A 22,305-nucleotide genomic window follows, 5' to 3' on the forward strand; every position below is an offset into this window, starting at 1 on the left:
TAGCCTGTGTGTCACAGATAGGCTCTTTTACATGTTTCTGTTAAAGAAAGAGGAGAAAGCAAAAAAACAAACAAACCACAATTGACTTAGATACAGTTTGCACATGCTCCAGAAAGTCTTGGTAGTTACAATTTGGTGCCTGAATTCCCCAAAGTTGCTGTTGACACAAAACAGGAGTAAAGTCATTGAATTCTGCCCAACAAAAATTTTCTATCTCCTATTGAAACTGTTCCTGTGTTACATGAATAATTTTACTTACAACAAAACAGGTATTAGTAACAGCATATCTTTTCACTTTTCACCTTTAAATTCCAGTGATTTATTTTGCAGAAGTCTGTGCATTTCTTACAATTGAAATGAATGGGAATGTTGTATTTTGGAAAAAAAATGCTTAAGTAGTGGTTACATTAAATAGATACACTAATGAAAACCTTGTAATATCAAAGAGCCTTGCACAGAATTTCTGTGTCACTTCCCTCAGTTCAAACTGCTTCTCACCCATAGGGCACTAGCACACCTTCACAGGCTTAATATCACTTCCTGGAGATGTCCTTAGAGGTACATATTTGTTATGCAGGTTAGCATACCACCTTGCATTCTGTGCACTGAATTAGGCAAAAAGTCCTCATTAGGACAGAAAGTGAGTGAGCACTTCACTAAGGGCTGCCTTATAGTGAATATTTAGTGTAAGGCATCAAACAATAGCTTTAGCTCCAACTGTAATCCTGCACATCCAAGCATTTGATCTTGATTTGGTAGCATATTTTTTCTTAGACTTTATTTTTAAGTAACACATTTAGATGAGGCACCTATGAGGTGGCATGTGTCCAGCCTGTGCCTCTGCATGTGGTTTGGAAAAGGAGTGGGTTGCTCAGATAAAGGCTGGTAGCCCTTGGTGTTCAAGAGCGAGTGGAAAAGCAACATCTCCCTCACAGATGAACTGGCAGACAGCAAATGGAAGAGAATGCTCACAAACCCAGGGAAGGTAATTCCCTCCAGCCAGACAGACTCCTGCCCCATCTCCAAGGAACCAGATAATGCTTTCCAGCACTAACCTTTGATGTATTTCAAAACTAATCAGTCGTTGTACCTATAGTGAGCTGATGGTGCAGGGTATAGATGGGAGTGGAGACCACATCCCTACCAGTTAAAGGTCAGTTAAACCTTAGGAAATTCTCTCAGTTCCTCAGCTTCTCTTTACCAGCACCTCTTTTCCATCAGTGTTGTAAGTACTGTAACTATCCTAGCTTAGTATAGATACTCTCTATACAAATCCATTCAGGGCTGCTTTTGTTTTCTTTTCTTCTCTTTCCACTTTTTCCCCCTTAATTTTCTGTCCTCTAATTGCATTGTGAGTCAAGTTTACTATTTTACCTGGCCTGCAAGGTTTCTCCAGACTATGATAAAATTACCTCATTTAAAAAACCTCTTTGTTATTAAAATAGCTGAGACAGTGTGCCCTTTAAATTGCTAGGCTAGAAGTGTTTCATAAGAAGCACTAAATATGCTTTCAAGATCATGTCCTAGTAGGAGCATATGTGGGACAATAGAATATTGTAGGAATGTAGTATTATAAAAATGCCCCTGTATTTTCTGTGTAAAATATAAAAGCATTTGTGTAAGAATATATTTTCTGTGGGAATGCTGGATTCCCCTTGTGGGGGGGAAAAGTATTCCTTAGCATTACCCATTTAGGGAAGAATTAAATTGTCTACTAGGTACAAAAAGAGAAGTATATTAAAACATTCTCAATCAGCATACTTGCTCTCAGATGCCACAATTAAATTCTACTGATCCCCTTCTCTTTCTGTGTGTAGCACAAATGGAATTAAATTTACCAATGGTCTCAGCAGAGCAGCCAATTTATATTTGTAAGGCAGCCTAGAATTCTAAAGCTATTATATACTGTATTGACACTGCAAAATAAACCTATTATTTTCAACTGGCAAAACGAATATTTAGATATTTTAACATTCAAAACTGAGTAATTTATTGTAAAGCAGATTATAAAAAAAACCAAACAAGAAACCCAAATCTTCAAATGTTACCATTTCTCTTCCTTTTCTGAAAATGGATCAGACCTGTTACTATAGAAACAGATTGAGATACCTAGTTTATTGTATTTTAAGAGCATGTCTCCATGGCCTTTGATTTAGTTTTTAAACATGACAGAGTTTTTTCTTTGCAAATTAATCTTAATTTAATATTCTAATCTCTAATTATTGCTGGAGTATTGATAAAGTTTGTTTTCAAGCTGAAGCCATGGCATGAATGGCTGGTTATGATACATGAGTGTCTGCAAACAGTACAGCCCAATACATAATACAGAAAAGTCAAGAGCTGCCATAATATTTTTAACCTAGATCAGTGCACAATACAAATTGCAGATATTGCTTGGTTACTCCATTACAGAACTGTGCACATTTGAAAAGCAGTCTAATTGCTTAGCTTTTTCTTACATGAGGCCAGGTGTAAAGAGTGAAATAAAAGTAAATTGTTAACTGCTGTATAAATTTGTACCTCCTAATGTTCTAACTTTGCCATTTGTTTGAAACTTAATTGATGGCTTGAACTGTTAGCTGACTACATTTAATTAACCTGGCAGCATTTCTTTGTAAAGAAAACAAAGCTACAAATAACACTAAATTTTCCAAGTCATATCAGACCAAATGATTGGCTGGATTGTTACCATGGTCAACAGGTGCTTTCCAACAAAAAAATGTAGAGAGCTCTGCACTATAACTGTATGGCATAGGGGACTATTCCAGCTCTTCCTGGCCTTTCCTGTTTTTAGTATCAATGCCTTGAGGGATCTCAACTGCCTTTGCCTTGCAGCCTGCCACCCTCTCGTGCTAAAGAAAGGCACAGAAGACATTTTGGAGCCTTGGCAAGCACTTGGTAATCCAATGCTGAAGGGGCAGGGATTGTCCTGGAGGCTGAGTGTGGAGAGGCAATGCCCTGATGCCTGCCTTCCCCCAGTGCAGCCTCCTGGCCTACCCCTGAGCTCAGCCAAGCTCCAGGTTTCTGTAGCAACAAGGAAGGGGAGAGGATAGAAGGAAACTGGCACCGCTCCCAGGCACCCAGGCTCCAAATATAGCAGAGGATAGGAGCGTAGCCCAGGGTGAGCTGGCCAGGCTGCTCTCCTGAAAGCAGGCATCTGGAGCAAACCACAATGCTGGGTTCAAATCTCTTATCAGTTCAGTCACAGAACCATAAGCTGAGACTCCCTAGCTTTAACGACCACTTTAAAGTAAATTAAAAGCTAAGTTGTATGCAGCAAGAGAAAGGCAGTCCAAAGCTATCAGAGCACCCATAATTCAGCCTCTTTGTGGGTAATTTATTGGCAACAGCCTGACTCTTTGGAGAGCTGCCTTGAGAGAGACTGCACAAGGCACAGAGTTGCTAGGGTGAGTTTAGAGAGTTGAGGAATTTTTTTTGCACTGTGTTTTATAGGAAGCTTACTTCAGCCCTCTGTTATGTTTAATGCATTTCTAATCTGATTTTATAGGGGGTCTGTTAACTTCTCATAAGTCCTCACATGAGAAGAAAGAAAAAAACACAGACTTGTGGCCACATGGTAGAACAGCAGAGCTGTTGTTAGGAAGAGAAACTCACTGCTTTGTGGTCTTGTAATTAAGATACTTATTTTGCTTTTATGATTAGAAATTTTATTTGAATCATATCTCTACCATTGTTTCTTTTTCAGGCAAATTACACAGACCCACAGAGCAAGCTGAGATTTAGCACTATCGAAGAATTTGCCTATATTCGGATGCTCCCTTCAGATGTGGTTACAGGATACCTGGCTCTAAGGAAAGCAACGAGTATTGTTTCCTGAACAGACTAAATATTCTTGTATATTGCTTGTGAACAGTGCTCATTTGGTGGAAACTGACCGTGGGATTGAGATTTTTAAAACTACCCATGGATTTTTACATCTGAAAGTAGTTGATGATACAGGCATTTGAAGAACATATGGATTTAATTTGCACAAATGCTGATATTGTTAGTTTGCCAATTTGTTAGCAATTTAGTTTGGTGAACAGAATAGCTTAGACCGTAAGGATATGTATCTGTACTAAAATGTCTCATACTATAATTTATATTAATTTCTTTAAAGACAGGATTTCATCTCCACCCTGTATATTTTATGTACTACCTTGGCACAGAAGAAACTGTCATTTAATTTAAGGAAAAGGTAACAAGATATCCAAATGTCTAAACCTGCCTTACCAGATGTGCTTGCCACTTGGCTATAAAGTTGTCCCATCTGTAAAATGAAGCTAAAATACCCAGCAAGTGCTGCTGTTGTGATGACTTTTCAGGGTTCTGTGGCACTGTGGAAATGAAGACACAAATGTTTGTATTTAATTAACTGCCAACATAAATAAAGTTGGACTCAAACTTGCTTGTAAAATACATTGCTTGTTTCACGTTCATCTGTGAACATGTGTAACAGGATTCAGTCAAATCACTGTGTAACTCTTAATCATGAGACTTTGCAGTTTTTGAATGCTTCATTTCACAGCCTAAATATTCTTCTACCTTTCCTAGTGATTACAGTATTTATATTAATTAGTATGAAGAAAGTACTAATTTCCCAGTGTTTAAAAAAAAAGGTAAGAAGCAGGAGTTCCACTCTCCATTGGCATTCTGACACTCAGAGGGCCTTCAACAGTGTTCTACATTAGAACACTGAACTTAGCACCATGAGACACCAAAAGAACACTTGAGAGCAAAAGAACATTGTCATACTTTAGAAGAAGGAGACTAAAAGAAAGTTTGGAGTCTTGCTGGGGGGATGGCTGACAGGTACATGCCAACACACCAGCATAAGAATGACCATGACCTCCTGAAACTAAGTCTAGGGGCAAAGGGGCAGAGGGTTTTCTGCCCATTCTTTCTTTCTGTCCTCTTATGACAAGTACTGTCCTCCCACTTCTGAGTCTTTGTCCCAGCCTTCAGTCTCAGCTGTTCCCAGCCCCCAGTTACACAGCCTTCACTCCCACACTCCATCAACAGTCCTGGAGTGGGGGCACTAGAACTGGCTGCTACACAAGTTCCCACTTGTTGTGGGAATGCTCTTTCCCCACGTGCAAAACTGCCCAGTGGAACACTGGTGCTATGGTCAGTGCTGGACTCCCCAGGTCCCAGGGGAGGTGAGGTGCTGGTCAGGACACAGCACACTCCACCATGGACATCAGGACCTTGTGCAAGGCACACTCTTCTCTTTGCCTGCACAAGCAGCACACAGTGGTGACCTTTCAGTGTCTAAGCTGTGTCTTGAATGCATTTTTCTATAGACATGATAATAGTTAAGATTTTTTTTTCTGGTTGAAAGAATAAATATGCAGAGTGTACTAATGCTAGTTTAATTTCAACTCCAAAACAGGAAAAACAATAACTTTCATTGTTTAATGAAAGTCTGTGGGACTCATTCTTCAGTTTTTGGGATCTAATATTGCCAAAACCAAATTCTAGAAGTCTTTGACATGTTTACAATAGATCCTTCAAAGCCTAGATATCTATAATGCTACAAGTGTATCACAGTACAAAAAAGAATAAGACAGGATATCTCTCTGCATGCCAACAAGCATCCAAGCCACATTCTCTTTGCATTGAGTTTTATAATGCACATTTTAAACTTACATTACATACCGAACATGTGTTCATATGATAAGCTTAACACTGATATGAAAAGGAAACACATAGAACTGCTGTAAGATCATTTTTGTTTTAAATAAGCAGACAGCAGCTCAGAAAATCGATTTCACAAGCTTGTTCTTTCCCACAAATATTTTTAACATTCTTTGGGAATGACTGTGTAGGAGCCCAGGCTCCTCCACTGTCAGAAGTGTTCCTTGCACTCCTGTACTCTATATTAAGATGTTGCTTCTCAGCTAATTTCTCCCATGCAGTGTTTATACATTCTGTTTTCAAAATCTGTGTCTTGCTGAATGAATCAGCATCAGAAAATCAAATACGTCTTACATTTGGCAAAAAACTTAGTGACTCTTCTCTCAGTGCTCTGTGTCCATACGATGGCTATGAGATTCCCTTTTCTTCCCTCCCATATTTCTTCCCTTGTTGGCTTTTTGTTCCTAGTCAGTAGTACCTCCCTTTTACTCGTTAGGTTTTGCAATGGTCAAGCCAAGAGTGATGAGTCAGCCACCAGCACCATTCAGCATTACATCAATCAACAACAGCTTACTATGTGGAACAATCAAACCAGGTTTCATTTAGCAGGAAGCTGAGGACACAACAGATCTCGTGGCCAACATGTGTAATGGCATTCAGTCCTGCTGGGTTCCTTTTGAATGCTGCCCTCATCAGTGCCTTCTATGAGAGAACTGAGCAGTACCTCCCTTGCTTTATTTAAGAGAAAATATGTACGAGTGAAAAGCTTATCTGTGCCACAGAGCAGTTTTAAAGTGTTTTATTGACAGTTTTAGAAGAAGTAAAAATGAGAGAAATACATTTATGTGTAAAAGTACTTACAGGATATTATCTAGATAATCATACATGAGTTGAATTAAAATTGAGAAGATGACAAAAGGGAAGCTTTTAAAAGAGAAACAGCAATGAATACCATTTGAGACTTGGGAGAATGTGTTTTGGCTAATAGCACTGCCATATCACTGAAGCAAAAGCCAGCAGTCAGGGTGAGGAGCAATCTGTTGGAGTACAACCATTACTGAGTGGGAAGTATCACCTGAGTGCATTACTTCACACAGACCGTGGATGGTTCAGCCTCACACACATCTGCATTGTGATGTTCCCTGTCATCCCCCTGTGAGGGCCTGCAGCACACCAGTTGCGAGGTGCCCACAGAAATCCCACTGCCATTAATGAGAGGTGAGCTTGTCCAGCACCTCTCAAGGTGCAGTCCAACTGGCAGAGCTTTAGCCTCAGTCTTTTTGGCATGTGGAAGATACGTTTTCCATGCCTCATTTACTTTATCCCAGAGCCAAGCTCCTGTTTTCCTGTGCAGCTTCCTGCCCAGCACACACCACTTGCCCAGTCAGCACCGGAGATGGGAGTTGTCTCCAGCCTGCCAGTGGTTTCTGCTTTTGTTCAGGACTGCAGTAGCTTTGGGTGGATGTGCTTGCCCCCAGGGCCAAGACAAAGCAGGCAGCTGTTGCCCCAGGGCAGCAGAACCACCTGGTGTGGGCCCGGTGCTGAGCTGGGGCAGGGGCTGGGCCAGTGGGGCCAGGGACTGCAGAGCCAGCTGCTCCCAAGGGAAGGGATCTGCTGGGAGCTGTGACAGGAATGAAGCAATCACAGGCCACAGCTGCTGCTCTGTGCTCTTCAGAGGAAGGGAAAACAGGGTGCTGGAGCTCCGTGGCTCTTCCCTTGATTATTCACTGCTGTTTCAAACAGCAGGTGTGTGCCCATGGAAACTTCCTGTCCCAACACTTCCCTCTGCTGCATCTGAAGTAAGAATGACCTTGGCCTCACATCCTAGAAAGCTGCAAAATTCAATTGAGAGAGGCCTTGGGCCAGCTCATTTTGGACCCCCTCCATTTCACTGTCCTGTATTTCTTGGCTTTCTCCCATCATAGTGTTCTAGATCCCTATGGAATTGCTATATATGGGCTTCTATGGAGGACAGGAGGAGCAGTCACACTCAAGGAGATGTGCCTTAATCTCCTCTAGCAAAGGAAAATGAAAGTAAACAAAGGGGAGGGCCTTTTACTAATACAAAATATCAAACTGAAAATTAACCAGTGTAAGCTTAAAAAGGTTTTTCCAAGTCCACCCTGTTCAGAAAAAAAGCTTGAAAAGCAATTACAATCATTTTCCTGAAGGGCTAAGTAATCTTTAATAAATTCATGCAACAGTAATTTATTACTAGAAAACTAACCAATGGATTTTAAGGTCTCTTATAATCTCTTACAATGTGTGTGGCTTACATTCTCAAATAGCACATAGTTTTTCTTCCTGAACCACTTCAAGAAAGGAGAGTTTCACAGACTTGATGTCATGTTTCAGGAGGAAAACCCTGACTTAGTGCTCATTTAAACAAGAGTCAAGTGGTATCTGTATTGTTACTGAACATTCAGTCACACTATGGTGGTCATACCACTAATTTTACAAGTCAAGAAATTCCTTCATTATTCTCTTTTTATAGTAAGTGTTCCCCAATGAAAGACCAATTTGTCTGTTGGCGAGTGGATGGGTGGAACATAATAAAATAATACATCTTCAGGCAAGAAAAACATTTTAAGTCCATTTGGTGTCTGTAAGTATTGCTTGGCTGGTTTTTGTATTACCTGAGAAGCTTAACAAACCCAGTATTTTCAGGTGATTACACTACTGTAAATCACAGCCTACAGACAGCAATAGCACTAAGCTCTTGGGAGATGTAATAACAACAACTAACAAACAATGTTTGAACTACTGTAGTAGTTTAGGGCTGCCTGTGTAATTGAACATGGTTTATGACTTATGAGGTCACTTGTACAGACCGCTGCTGTCTCTTGACACTGTAGTCTAAAATCAATAATCTCTACACAAAAAGCATAGAACTAGTGGCCTAGACAGTAAGCTGGGGCTGGCTGTGGTTTCTGTTTACCAGTGTGCTCTCCTGTGGGCAAGAGCTCCCCTCAGCTATTGCATGCTGACTGCTGTGGATACTTGACTGCAGCATTGCAGCCAGAATTGCAGCCCAGGAAACTACATCTGCCTCATGGCCTGCCTGAAGCCTTCTCCAATGTCCCCAGTCTGGGATGCAAACACTGCCCATCTCTCAAGCGCAGAAATCATTTACAAGTCAGAGCCCACGTGAACAGTGTCGCTTTTCTCAGCAAGTCTTGAATCCAAAACACAGTTTGGTAAAGGAGAAGACAGCTGCCTACCTGTGCATGGGAAGAAAGTGTTTCCTGCCTCATCATATTGAAATAAATGGGGTTTGTGTGCATTCAGTGCTGCTGTACAGAGCTGATAAATGTTCAGCAATAAACCCTTGTGAGCAGAGAGGCAGACCTGGTCTGCTTGGCTGATGCCTGGTGTGAGTTGGGCACTGAGCAAGCAAGGGTAATAGGGAGGTTTTGAATTTTTGCTGAAATCCCACTTATATCTCAATTCCCTTCTCCCAGGAGGAAGAAATGCCTTTAAAAGGACACCATAAATACACATACATTGCCTACATACTGTGTGTCTGGTCATTAGTTCCATGACTTATGGATAAAGACAATGCAAAGGGGACAGAATTAAGGATCTTTAAATAAATTGTTTGTGGGCCCAAATCTTGTTCTTGCAGCAGAGGCAGTGTGGGATCTGATAATAACCTTATTAAAGAAAAATCTCAGAAATTTCAGCAAGATTTGGACATAGACTAAGGTGGAAGGACTGGAAGTAGGACTGTAGAAGCAATTGCCCTGACAATATAAAGCTGTGTTGAAGAGAAATAATTTATAAAACACTCTGTGGTGTGATCAGTAATCCTCTGAAGTAATACATACAGCATTATGGTGGCCTTAATATTTGAAATAAAGAATATAAATAGGGCTTAAAGGCACACTTCAAACTGTGCCTTTCAAGAAGGTGTATATATGTCATAGCTGGTGATGTGAAGTCGATGGCTGACATCAGTCTCATGTGCACAAGTGGCAGCAGCTAATAGGCACAAACCTTATTCCCCTCCAAATAAAGTGGCCTGTGTTACTGAAACTGGTGGTAAAGCACAATCAACCAAACATTTCTGGCCTCTAACAACCAAGAATTAATTTGTTATGCTTCATCTCTTCTACCAGGCTGTACAAAATCAGAGAGCTAAGAAATAAATACCAGCAACTCCTTTCCCGTGTTATGTGAGCCCTTCCCATGAGCTATGCAAACTGAGAATTACCATCACCATTTTAGTGAGGTACAAGGTGTTCTGTGTCCATGGGTTTGGCCCATGCCTCCTGAACCCTTGGGAAACAGCACATTGAACCCCACAATATGAAACACAGCCCTGAAACACATGAAACAGCCTTCTCCACATGGGTATAATTTACCTAATAATGAATTGGAAGCCAAATTCTCTGTGAACCTTGAAATGTCCTTCTGAAGCATCACACTGGGACAGGGAGTACAAATGCCATTCTTCCCCTACATTTCCTGTACACAATGCCACTGGGACACACAGACTTCTCCAGAGCCTTTAGGCAGTAACTGTCACCCCAAGGTCTGTTAATATCCTTCATGAAAAGTAGGCATAAGCAACAGGGATGATTTCTGGCAGAAGCAGTGGAGTCCTGCTCTTCCACCTTTCACACACATGCCTTGCTCCCTGCACTTCACAGAGTCTTGATTAATCCTTCCAACTCTACAAACCAGGATTGCACCCACTGCAAAACAGTTATACACAACCCTGGAAGTTCAGAAATGCCCCAGAGAATGGGAGAGCTTCTTTGAATCTGTTAGCTGAAAGAAAGAAGCTGAAAGATGAGAGGACCAGGCTGGGTGCAGGGAAGCATCCTCACCCCGGGTGGTGGGGTAAGGAGAACAGGAGCTGCAGCAGCATCCCTGCTGTACTTCTAACAAAGGCAGTAGCCTACAACAGTCTTTTTTGCAGATGCATTCTGGAAGAGCTGCCTCTGCTGCTGTGGGACAGACCTGGTGCTGAGCTGCTCAGTTCTGCTGAGGCTGACATGCCTCTGGGCATGCTCAAAGGCAGGAGCTTCAGCTAGCCTGGTAACACCAATTGATCCAGTCAGCAGCGCTGTGAGCATAGAGGAATGCAGATTTGGGCTGTCTGAACTCCTGCCCAGATTCTATTGGGGATCTGCAGCTCTATGAAGATTTGGGAATAAGTCTTACGAATTCACTGGATTTTGACTCAACACCTTTATCATCAGCCCACACAACACACACTTCTGGTTACCAGAAAGCAAATAGTGTTGCTCCCAGCACTGAATCTGAAGTGGTGAAACATGAGCATTAGAGAAACAAAGAAAATAAATGAGGTCAGACAAGGATCCTCTTATCATTCTCCCAGAACTTCTTTGCCTCTGAGGCCACGTCCCCACTACCTTCATGATCTGTGCTGCACTACCCTCTACCTCCAGCTTTTGCCAAGATAAGACATGGACAAGGTTAAAAATCCTGTCCTACAACATACATTTCTAAGGAGTTCTCAAAAGACAACCAGAATCCAGCAGTAAGAGGTGTCCTAAAAGAATTCCTTTGCATCTCTGTACCACTATAGGTGGCAAAGTTTTGGCAAGAGGAGGGCTGCAGGCATGGCAGATGTTGGAAGGGGTTCAGGAGTTGTTAGGACTCATAAAAATTATTTATGCAGTTCCCTGAACCCCTACAAATGAATGTTTGAAGTAGCAGCTGGCTTTTTGGGTCATACAGAAAGAGGCTTTCTTTTGTCCTAAATAGCACATAGGAGTTTGATCAAGTACTAATTATATCTGAGGACATGAAGTAATAATCTCCAAGGCATAATTAGTAACAGCACCTTCCCTGGGAGATGTGATTCTCTCCATCTCTCACTTCCCCTCCCTGCTCCAACAAACCCAATAAGCAATCAACCAAAACCCTTCACAAACCACAACTCTGTGATGTTCATCTTAAGAATGACTGATTTCTAAAAAGGAAAGAGTTTATACAGAGTGCCTTGAATTCAACTGCAGATCTGCAGAAACTGCTTGCTGAAAAGAGAAAAGAACCACTGGAAGAAGAAAACTCCCAAGTGAAAAGCAAAGAAGAAAAGCTGAAACCACAAGGGGAAAGCTAATGGCCCATGTTGCCAAAAAAGACAGACTTCTACAGAGGATAAACAAAATGCCAGGGTGGGACAAAGCCAGAAGCTCCACCTGAAAATAAAAAATGGTTTGTCGTGGGGCCAGCCAGCTGTCCTAATGCAGGACAAGCATACTTCAGCAAGTGTAATTCTCCTGCCCAAGGCTTGCAGTTACCACTTGAGAAACTTAAACCTTCTTGAAGTAAATGAAGAAAAAGACACATGCACACACTCCAGGCTCACTAAAACCCTCCAGGCTTCACTCAAGAAGGCACATGGACACTTATTCTGTTCTTTTAGTGTTCCTGTACTTATTCTATTATTTTCCTGCCAACTTGTCTAGATAGGGATATTTGTCACATTGTAACTATATCTACAAACCCGAGTGTAAATGTATGTACAAATCCTGAGTGTAAATATATACATTGTAAAGACTTTGCCAGGAACTTAATAGTGCATGAGCACTTCAGGCTTATTTCTAGGTAAGGACTTCCATTTGATCTGCTGAAACTATTTCTCATCTAGACCAGCCCACATCCGGAGCCATGCACGCACCAACCTCCAGCCTTGGCCTCAGGCTCCTGTAGGAGGCAGTTCTGGGGGTGGCACAGTGATCATAGTCACAAGAGTGACAGGGTTTACTGGAAGATTCATTTTTCTTTGCTCCAACTTCATTCACATCTCCATACAGAACCCCCCCCCCCCAACAAAATGACATTTTTAATGGTACGTGTGATATAAAACAACATGACTGGAAAAAACATCTGCATGACACAGGGCTGCACCTTATAAATAATTTATTGTAGTTAAGCAAAAGCTAGGGGATAAACTTTGATTTTGTTTGCTAAAATATAATACCTGAAGTTGCTAATAAGTCACTAAGAGCTATACAAGAGACTGCCTATTACAAGAAATGTTGCTAGGACCAGGACACTCAAGCAGTTTCTGGCCATCTCATTAATCTGCTGAAAGGTGAAACGGGTCTAATGTTCTTGAAGTTTTGTGGGGTTTTGAGAAATCCAGACATGTATTTTAATATTTGGAAAATCCTGAGATCAGCAAGACTATCATCTGCAGGATTTAACCACAACTTGGACCTACCTCTTAGCAAGACTAGAAGTCTTAAAACTGCTATTGAAAAAACACCACCAACAAAATCCCCCACCAGATAACCCCAACCAAGCAAACTAAAAGACACAAAACAAAACACAATCTTTCTTTAAAAATGTACACATAATAATGGGATTTGTGTGTAAAACATTTATCTTTAAATGACAGAGTAGAATATCATAATTTATGCTCTCTTCATAACCAAGCTAACTGCATGTGTCACAGTGATTTAAGTAACTTTCAGCTTTTCGCCCACTTGCCTGCAATGTGTGAGAGAGGGAAGAACATCCGAAAGGCTTTGCAAGACTCATAGGCTCACAAAGCTCTCCTCCTGCCTTCTAGATGCTCCTGTCACCCAGCTACCATCACATCTACCTCTCATGGTGGGATACTTTGTAAACATGAGTTATGTGGTTCAACAAAGAGGTGCTGCATGTACACACCAGTACCTGATGGTTTTTGCTGTCGGGCACAGTCTTCAAAGTTTAGCATTTCCTCTCTTGTTACTTGTCCTTCTACATTTGAAATTCAGGAAAAATGGGAAAGCAGGCCCAACTCTTCACAATATTTGAGATTTTTAATTGAGTGGGACATTGAAACAGCTCCAACACTGTCAGCAGGACTTCCAACTAAAAACATAATAACACAATGACTTCCCCTTCGACATAAGAATCAATCATGTCAAGCACTCAGATTTACACATCCCTTCATATGTACTAATCTACACCACCATAACTGCTTTACACATTTCTAGTATTTACTTTGGCCTCCTACATCCTCTGTTAATCAAGTCTTATTTTTTCCATGACACAGGCAGCTGTCTTGAACTTTTCTAGAAGCTTATTACGACACACTCTCCTTTGGAAATCAAACAGAGGATGCACAGCTAATGCAATAGCTACAGTAGAGTCACTGCTCATTAAAAAGTGCAAATAGGTGGATTGTGCTGTGTGGTGCAGCAGTGCTGTGGCAGCAATACAGCATTGCTCCAAAATGAGAGAAAAACCTGGAAATGTTAAAGCCATTTATGGCACTTATCTCCACAAAGACACTCATTTCAGGTAATTGGAACAAAGAACACAGTGTACTTTACTCTTTTTTAATCTTTCTGCTTCTAGACTGGGCAAATTAACATCGTTTTCTTACCACAAACCTCTGGAGACATCATAGTTTAAGAATGTTTTTCTGAACTCTCATGCTAAAAAGCAATCAAGCAGCTACTGAGCTTTGCAAGAAGGGGGTGGCATCTTGGTTCATAAATCCACCTTAAAATAAGTTTTCCTGCAGGGAGCCAGGCTGGGTGAACTGAGACTAGACAGAAGCACTGCAAAATCTTCTCCCCTCCATCCGGAGCCAGCACAGCAGCTCACTAAAGCCAGTGTTTCACACACACCATACTGATGAGCTTAGATTAAAAGACATACACTCCTCTTCAGCGCGCCTTATCATTATCTAAACCACCATATGCTGACAAGAAAAGCAGAGAGGCATGTTGTCCCCCTCTCGTCCTTCTCCATACAGGGGGAATGCTTCTATCGCAGCAAGCCGGCCTGCTGCCTGCTGTCCTAGCCCAGTCCCACTACAGCAATGCGTGATGGAAGTTGCCCAAAACTTCAGTGATTGGAACCCTACCACAGAAAAAATGTATGTGCATGGCTAAGAGGGAGAGAAGCAGAAACAGGAAAGAAACATCCCTGTCATCCAATGTGCAACATATTTCTCTAGAGAAAAGCCATTTTTAAAATATATTAACCATTATATTTGACTTCTTTCTTTCTTTCTTTCTTTCTTTCTTTCTTTCTTTCTTTCTTTCTTTCTTTCTTTCTTTCTTTCTTTCTTTCTTTCTTTCTTTCTTTCTTTCTTTCTTTCTTTCTTTCTTTCTTTCTTTCTTTCTTTCTTTCTTTCTTTCTTTCTTTCTTTCTTTCTTTCTTTCTTTTCTTTTCTTTTCTTTTCTTTCTTTTCTTTCTCTTTTCTTCATGGTGGCTAAGTTTTAGTGGAGCAAAGCTTTAGTTCGTTTCTGAGAAAGGAAGCAGAGGTTTGCTGCCTTGGCAGGGGCAGTGGAAGGGGGAAGAACCGAGAAAATACCCTTTGAACTTTTCCAGCAGGCTCACGCAGGACTGCCCGCCAAACCCACCCCGAGCCAAGCGGCTGCGGGGCTGATTCAGTGGTGAACGCGTCTATCGGAACCTCCCAGAACACACGGATCCTGGGCTTGCTATCTGCCGCACAGATAAGTTTCCGGGGAAAACCCGTCCCTTCCCCCCGCTTCCGTGCCTCCCGACTGCCCTGGAGCGCAGTTGGGAGCCCTCGGCAGCGCCGAGCCCCAGAGCATTGCCCGCAGCCCGGCCGGGCACAGCGAGCGCCCCGCTTCCCGCTCCAGGCACTGACACACCGCGACATTCCCCGCCGGCAGGGCACTCCAGGAAGCGAGCTGTTTGCCTTGGACACGGGCACAGTGACACACACACACACATACACGCAGGTGGCTCCATCTCTTGCGACACAGGGTCGGGCTTGCTGCAAAGGCTCCTGCTTTCCGCAGTTGTTCCTCTAGGGATCAGGAAACGGGGTGAAAAGCACACCCCTTGTTGGAATTGCATTCTCGTGAAGTTCACTCTGTCAGTGCAGCTCCCTGGCGTTTCTTGATAAATCAGCCTAGACCCCCAACAACATTTCCTGATAGCAAAATTTCATTTCTGTACTACATTTGGGGTACATTACAACCCAGACTTGGAAGCCACTTTGTGGCTGACAGAGTACACCTGTGCCCTGAAGTAGGGGCTCCCTGACTGAAAGTTATGCTTGCTAAGATGTGGGGCACCTCTGGATGTGTGCAGTTTTGACTGTGAACTGTTTCCCAGCTGTTTTTACCTCTTGATTTTTGGTGTAGCACCATTTTTAATGTGTTTGCTGCCATCTTTTACTTGCTGGTATTTTCCTCCTGTGGGAGAAAGTATCAATGTTTTAAACGTACTTGAGGGAAAACAGAAACTGAGCTCTCTCTCAGTAACAGGGGCTCTTTCCTTTTCTGGATGGTCTACACATGCTTCATTGCTTTTAGTAATTTTATTCTGAATAAAATTAAATGGAGACCCCTACCTGCCAGGCCTGAGGCAAGCAATTCATGGCTTGAATTGGCCACCACGTGTCCGACACCACTCGTAATAATGATTCTTCTTTGCCAGCACTGTTTGATTAGGATGCAGGAAGGAGATGCTCCAATTAATGGTGGCAAATGCTGTATGAAAAGGCAAATTTCAGACAGGGAAACAAAGCACAGCTCTTCCAAGTGGGGACCAAGTGAAGCAAGGCTGCAGAGCTCAGCCTCAGTGGTCGCTTCCCTCCTATTTTCGTCTGCAGTCTCTTGGCCAACACGAGGGTGATTCACAACTTGGAGCTTGTGTCCCCTCACCCCGTCTCTTTTTCACTGGTCTGGTGGTGGAAAGGCTTCCCACATGATCCTTGAGCCAAATCCTGCTGGAACTGCAGTTGTCTCATGGTGGCTTCATCCCAAATATCTTAGCCGCTATGCTGCCTTCTGTAGCTAGGAACTGCTCACATTTTCTGTTTTCTTAGTAGAATGCATCTCTTGATAGGCACAGTGAATCTGAGACTGGGAGAGGATTATGGCCTGAGGAACAAAAAGTCCAGTATTGCACAATTGGTTCACATATTTTCTAAAGATTTCATTTGTAATGCCCTCCTGGAGTTAAAGCAAATCCACTGCTAAGTACAGTAACTGAAGTCTTCAGTAAGGGTAATTTGTTGTGCTTGATACTTCTGACCACAAATGGATAACATTTCTTACAGTCTTTTCTGATGACCATGTGGTGAAGAGGTTCAATAAAATCATTTTTTTGCCTACGGTTTGCTGAATGGTACCAACATCTCCAAGAATTTTTGTTCAGGATTCAAATATGCTGTGTGACTGGTCACTGCTGTTAAACAATATGGTTTCTATTCCCTACCCAGATTCTTATGGAGGCCAGGACTATCTGGAAAATATAAAAAGGCTCTGAAAGGAGGGAGAGAGTAAACTTTAGAAAATTCAGCAGTCTTCCCTCCTCTTGCAAAAGAAAGTACCTCATATAAAGCTGAACATGTGCAGTTCAGACTTGAAAATACCCACCTTCTTTCTGTGCTTGCAGATACATCTTCCAAGATGATGTTTTATTAAAGACATCTGCTCCAAGTCCTTCCTTGTACATGTATACCTTGAATTTTTTATTGCAAAATGTGCAAACAGGTGAATTTACTGCTTTGAAATATAAATGCCAACTTGAAGGTTCACAGAGATGCTTACTTTCATATGGCACATACTTCAAACTGCTTTACACATTTACTGGTTCTCTGAATGGGGTTGTCTGCTTTGTATCATGGTGTGGCTGGCTAAGTACAGCACTTCAGGTGTGTAAGGGGCACAAGAGGGTCCAGGAGCCTTCTTGGTTGCTGGGAACTTCAGACCTCACCTAGCTCAAAGTTCTCTCATTGACTTTTTGCCACCACAAAGAACAATTATGAGCTGGAAGCAATTGAGCCCCTTTGATGCGGTGTCCAGACAGAAGTCTCCAAACTGGTGAAAAAAGTCAAACAGGGGCAGACTGTTGTGTCCAGACTGCTGTGTCCTGTCAGAGATTTCTGTCTTCTGTGTTTTTCTGCTAAAGAATGTGTGTTTAAAGCTTGTAGGCAGAGAACCTCTCTTTCTCCTCTATCACCCATCTCTTTATCCTGCTTTTGTGCACCCTGGTACTCAGGGTAACAAGTTCTAAAACACATCCTAAGATGTACCCATTAGATAACAAGATTAACACCCAAATTCAAGCAATAGCAAAGTCAATGAACTAAGCTGTCAGCCTGTCCCAAAAACCTTATCAAAACAAACTGTTTGCTGTCTGTGGCTGGAGGCAACTTTATATTTCATCTTGTAATGCAAGCTCTGTGACTTCTCCTTCTAGAGACTGCCTAGGATACTAAAACTCACAGCTTCCAGTCGGGTGTTATTTCTAAATCTACCAGTCAATTAACAAAGGCAAAAGAAAACAAAACAAAAAAACCCAAAAACAAATGAAAAAAACAAATAAACCCAAAGCAAAACAAAAAGACACCTATATTTTGATTGTTAAAGCCTGTAGTCTGCATCTATGACTGGTGAATATGTTGTTTATTAAGCTCAAAGCAATAACTACTTTGCTTTCAAGAAATTTCATAGAATCATTAAGGCTGGAAAAGATCTCCAAGATCATAAAGTCCAACGTTTGACTGAGCACCACATAAACTATATCACAAAGTGCCACATCTCCTTGTTCCCTGAATACCTCCAGGGACTCCACCATTTCCCTGGGGAGCCTGTTCCAATACTTAGCCACTCTTTCAGTGAGGAAATTTTTTCCAACCAGACCATTGCGTGGTATAAAAAGATTTGCAAATTTCTGCAGTGTGTGTGCAGCAGCCAGCATTGCTGTATTGGATAGCTTTCTGTAGCTTCACAGAACAGATAAGGAGCAGTTCATTTTGATAAAGCCTCTAGAAAAATGGTATTGTTGTTACTGGTCTTTAAATGGTAGCTGGCTCTGAGTGCTGACTATCTATAGTAACACTGCATCAAGCTCAGTGAATATGGATAAAGTTTAAAAGTCCATGTTTCATTTATTTAAACTTGCATAAGCATACTTAAAATATAAGCCACCCCTAGCTTTGTATTTTTTATCTTGAAGCATATTTAGGCTTCAAATAAATATTTTCCTCAAGATACACAGGCTGCTGCAGAACATCAGCTGTAAGGATTATACATACAAGCCCTCAAAAAGTGAGGCAAATAACAAATGAGAAATATGCAGTGCTGAGAGTCAAGTACTGAAAAATAACCTCAATAAACCTTGCTTTACATAACCAGCTGTTGGGAAAGCATATCATATGTTGAAAAGAGATTGAATAACAAAACCTGAATCCTGTCTGCCTTTGCTACTTATACAGGTAATCTTCTGGGGAGCTCAGTCTACTTAAATACTGTGTTATATAAATGAAACTGGAAGTTTAAACGCCATACATGAGTTTCACAACCTCTACAATATTTTTAATGCTTTCTCAGATAAATCATGTGGTCAAGCTAGAATATTATATCATCAAAAATTACATGTTTCAAACAAAGATTTGGTTAAAAGCCCAAACAAAATCTCTTCTGTATATCAGATAACAGAACACATAAATTAAACTCTTTGAAAATCATGAAAGAAGGAGAAACTAGTAAGCATGCATATTATCTGTGCCATAAATTCAGTGACAATACAACGTGTGGTATGAATGGAATCTATTATCAAAATGCATTTTCCGGGCACCAAAGCAGAAAATGTGTTATCATTTGCTGGAACCAGTGTAAATAAATATCTTCCAAACATTAAAACAGTCTACAAGACCTTCCTGTGTCTAATGGAACTATTTGTTTAACAATTTTTCTTTCTTCATATTGGTGTTTGAACTGGGTCACATACATTCCTCCTAAGGTGACAGTTTAGAGCCTGTTTATAGACACTCATCCTGTCTACAACATCTTGTTTCAATTAAAATTTGATCTTGAAACAGAAGGGTGGAAGTAGGGGGACACTGTTGTACTAGCTACTGATGATCTATTAAAAGTTTTTTCTGCCCTTTGAATGGAAGGGAAGGCTTAGAGGAAAACACCAGCACTAAAACACTGCCCTGAAAACCTGCAAAGCCTCCCTCTGTGGCAGAAGGACAATCCCAGTTGCTTCCACCATTTCCACTGGCACTACATGCTACCCTGAGCCTTTTTTGAAACAAGCTTTTGCTCTGCAGGCCCTGTTGTTCATATGCCTTTTGCCTTTTTATGCAATGCTTTTTGCTCCACTTCCCTGGGTTTTTTAGAGTGTGAGACCATTGTCTAGTTTAGAACAAGCTTTTGCATTTCAGACTTTTATTTATCAAAGGTCTTTGTAGATTTCTGTTTCAAATGTGCTTCTGGGACACAGATAGGCTCCTCTGAGTGTCACTGATCTCGGGAATCCTAGCTAGTCTGGGATATTTCATTTACTCCTGCAACTCCAGTTCATGTTTCCCAGTCACAGTGAACTAAACCTTCCCAATGATACTGCCACTTCTCCTTTCCATGGGTCTGCTCCCTGCCATGTTACCTCTGGCTGTCTCCCAAGTCCCCTGGGTCCCCCTTGAGGAGGACTGAGATCTCACATTTCAGTCTGGCTGAGACCAACACATGTGGACATGAGCAGGGTCAGGGATGAGATAACACAGGAGGAGGAAAAATTGATAGAAACATCAAAAGACCTAAAAAGATGACCTGTACATTTACAGTTATGGCACCCCCTTGTAAGAGAAAACACCTTCAGGTTGCATATGGCACAGTTCACACTTTAAAATAGTTGTGCTCTTTTGAAAAAGGCAGGGAGATCTGCCTTGGGGCATCTGGAACTTCCCTCTGATCGAACTCCATTTCCACACAAGCAGACAGTACTTTAATATCTAGTGACCCTCTGCCCTCTCAAGTGAGGCTGAAATCAGCCAGCTGGTTCAAAACCTGCTGGAGAAATGGTGGAGAAAACTTGCACAGTACAAATGTAAAATAAAACCCTCAACACTGCTGCTGTCAGTGCCTTCACCAAGCATTGGCAGTGGGGAGCGAGGGGATTTGGGAGCACTGTCCTGAGCTGCTGAGCACAAGCCTGGTATCAAAGCCAGGCTTGTGACAACAGGCTGACAACTCAGAGCTGCCAAAACACACAATACACATTTCATACCAGGCCTGAAGAATGGAGAGACATTTGAGCATCTCTGCTGTCACTCCTGGAACCCCTGCTGGCCCAGGTCCTACACCTCTCCCTGCCTTGTGCTGCCCTCCAAGGTCACAGCAGCCCCCAGCTGACCTCACAGCTCCTGCATCACCCCATATGTGTGGGGTCTCACCATCCCAAGCCTCCTTGGCAATTGCACTGATCCCATGCTGGCCCAAGTGCTCTTGTCTCCTCCTTCTGCCTCTTACATTACTCCAGACTGCGGTATCCCCTCCTGCACGCACACACACGCTCTCACATTTCCTTCCTCCATTTTTCTGTCTCTGAAGTTAGACAATTTTAATGTTTTTATGTTAATTGCTTTTGAATAACAGCCTTTCTGGATAACAAAAGGTTTTCCAGAGTACTGGTTTCTTTGGAAATGTTCCCATGGCCAGCTACAAGCTGAAATAATAAGAGTAATAGGAAAATTTCCACATAAGTATATAAGACTTTTTTTTCAATGACTGGTGAAAAAAGTTGTGGATTCTTTTTGGTTGTTTGGGGTTGGTTTGTTTTTTGACATTTTCAAGCAGGTTTTCCCCTCCAGCTTCCCAGTTCCCCGCTCCTGCCGGGACAAGGGCACAAAGCAGAGTCTTGTTGCAATTTGCTTCAAGAGAGGGAGAGGCAGTGACCTTGTTTACCGAGAGCAACTTCAGTGCGTATGAGCAACGAGCTGTGTGGAGAGGCTGCCTGCCTTGGCTGCCATTCCTGCCTTGTTAAAGACCACAGGAAATGATGGACATTTCTAAACCGGAAAAATTTGCATGCAGGCTTGGGCTAACCACAAGAAAATAAAGCACACGGCAAGAATCACAAGGCTCATGGCAGAAGAGGAAAAGCTGACTACTTTTGATTCATGCGCTGTTAGAGGCTATGATGCTGCCATCTAACATTATGGAAATAAAGCCACTCTTTTGAACACTTAGCAGGTAGCTGCTTCAGCAAAAAAATGCAGGGTTTGCTCTTTTCCATGTATTTGTGTGTGAGGTGGTGGTGAGGTTGGGCTGCTCTCAAAGAGACAGTGACACAGGGCAGGACAGGCCAACTTGTATGCAGTCTACAATCCCTCCCTTGCTTTCCTGGAACCAAACCATCTGCAGCACAAGCCTGCTAAAGTCTGCCTTGGTCTGGCTTCCATCTCCCTGAACTTCTGGAGTATTAATGTCCCCTTCCTCCTTTATAAAGTGAGGGTCCCCAGGCAGGGGCACAGAGCCAGCAGTCCCATTACAGTCAATGTGAGTGAGTGAAAGACGAACAATCACATGGATGCAATCCTACCTTTTTGCCTTTTGCTCTGATAGCCACAAACTTGAAGATTTTCCTTTCAGTTGGTTCTTCTCAGCTTGTCCTGTCTTTCTCTGTTATGCTCCAGTTCCACAGACTTCTTAAAAATAATAAAGAAAAGGAAAATAATTTAAAAGGTGTTGTAAATGGAGGCATACATTACACACCATCTCATTTCCATGCAGGATTTTTCTTACAGCATGCACATGTTTGTTAACTACTAACATATCACAAAGAGTACAACCATCTCATATGTTGTGTTGGCAGAAAGAGAGGAAAAGCATTTCCAATCTTAGCTTCCACCAGTGACTGGCACACTTAGGGGCTTGGCAAGGAAAGGAACTACTGAACAACCTTCTGCCAGTGCAG

General features: G+C 42.0%; 2 protein-coding genes across 2 annotated transcripts in view; one reads left to right on the forward strand and one right to left on the reverse strand.

Moving 5' to 3' along the window:
- INO80C (INO80 complex subunit C) overlaps positions 1–4,403 on the forward strand; it is a 30,413-nt gene extending 26,010 nt beyond the window's left edge. Inside the window, exon 5 of the mRNA XM_058800957.1 lies at positions 3,707–4,403. Coding sequence (XP_058656940.1) covers positions 3,707–3,838 — 132 coding nt within the window. The 3' untranslated portion in view covers positions 3,839–4,403. The remainder of the gene's footprint in view (positions 1–3,706) is intronic.
- Positions 1–21,949, reverse strand: part of GALNT1 (polypeptide N-acetylgalactosaminyltransferase 1) — a 159,282-nt gene extending 137,333 nt beyond the window's left edge. Inside the window, exon 1 of the mRNA XM_058800927.1 lies at positions 21,931–21,949. The gene's annotated coding sequence lies outside the window, so the exon portion shown is untranslated. The remainder of the gene's footprint in view (positions 1–21,930) is intronic.
- Between the last annotated feature and the right edge of the window lie 356 nt (positions 21,950–22,305).

The sequence above is a fragment of the Ammospiza caudacuta genome, chromosome 1 (assembly GCF_027887145.1).
Source record: "Ammospiza caudacuta isolate bAmmCau1 chromosome 1, bAmmCau1.pri, whole genome shotgun sequence".
Taxonomy (NCBI): Eukaryota; Metazoa; Chordata; class Aves; order Passeriformes; family Passerellidae; genus Ammospiza; species Ammospiza caudacuta.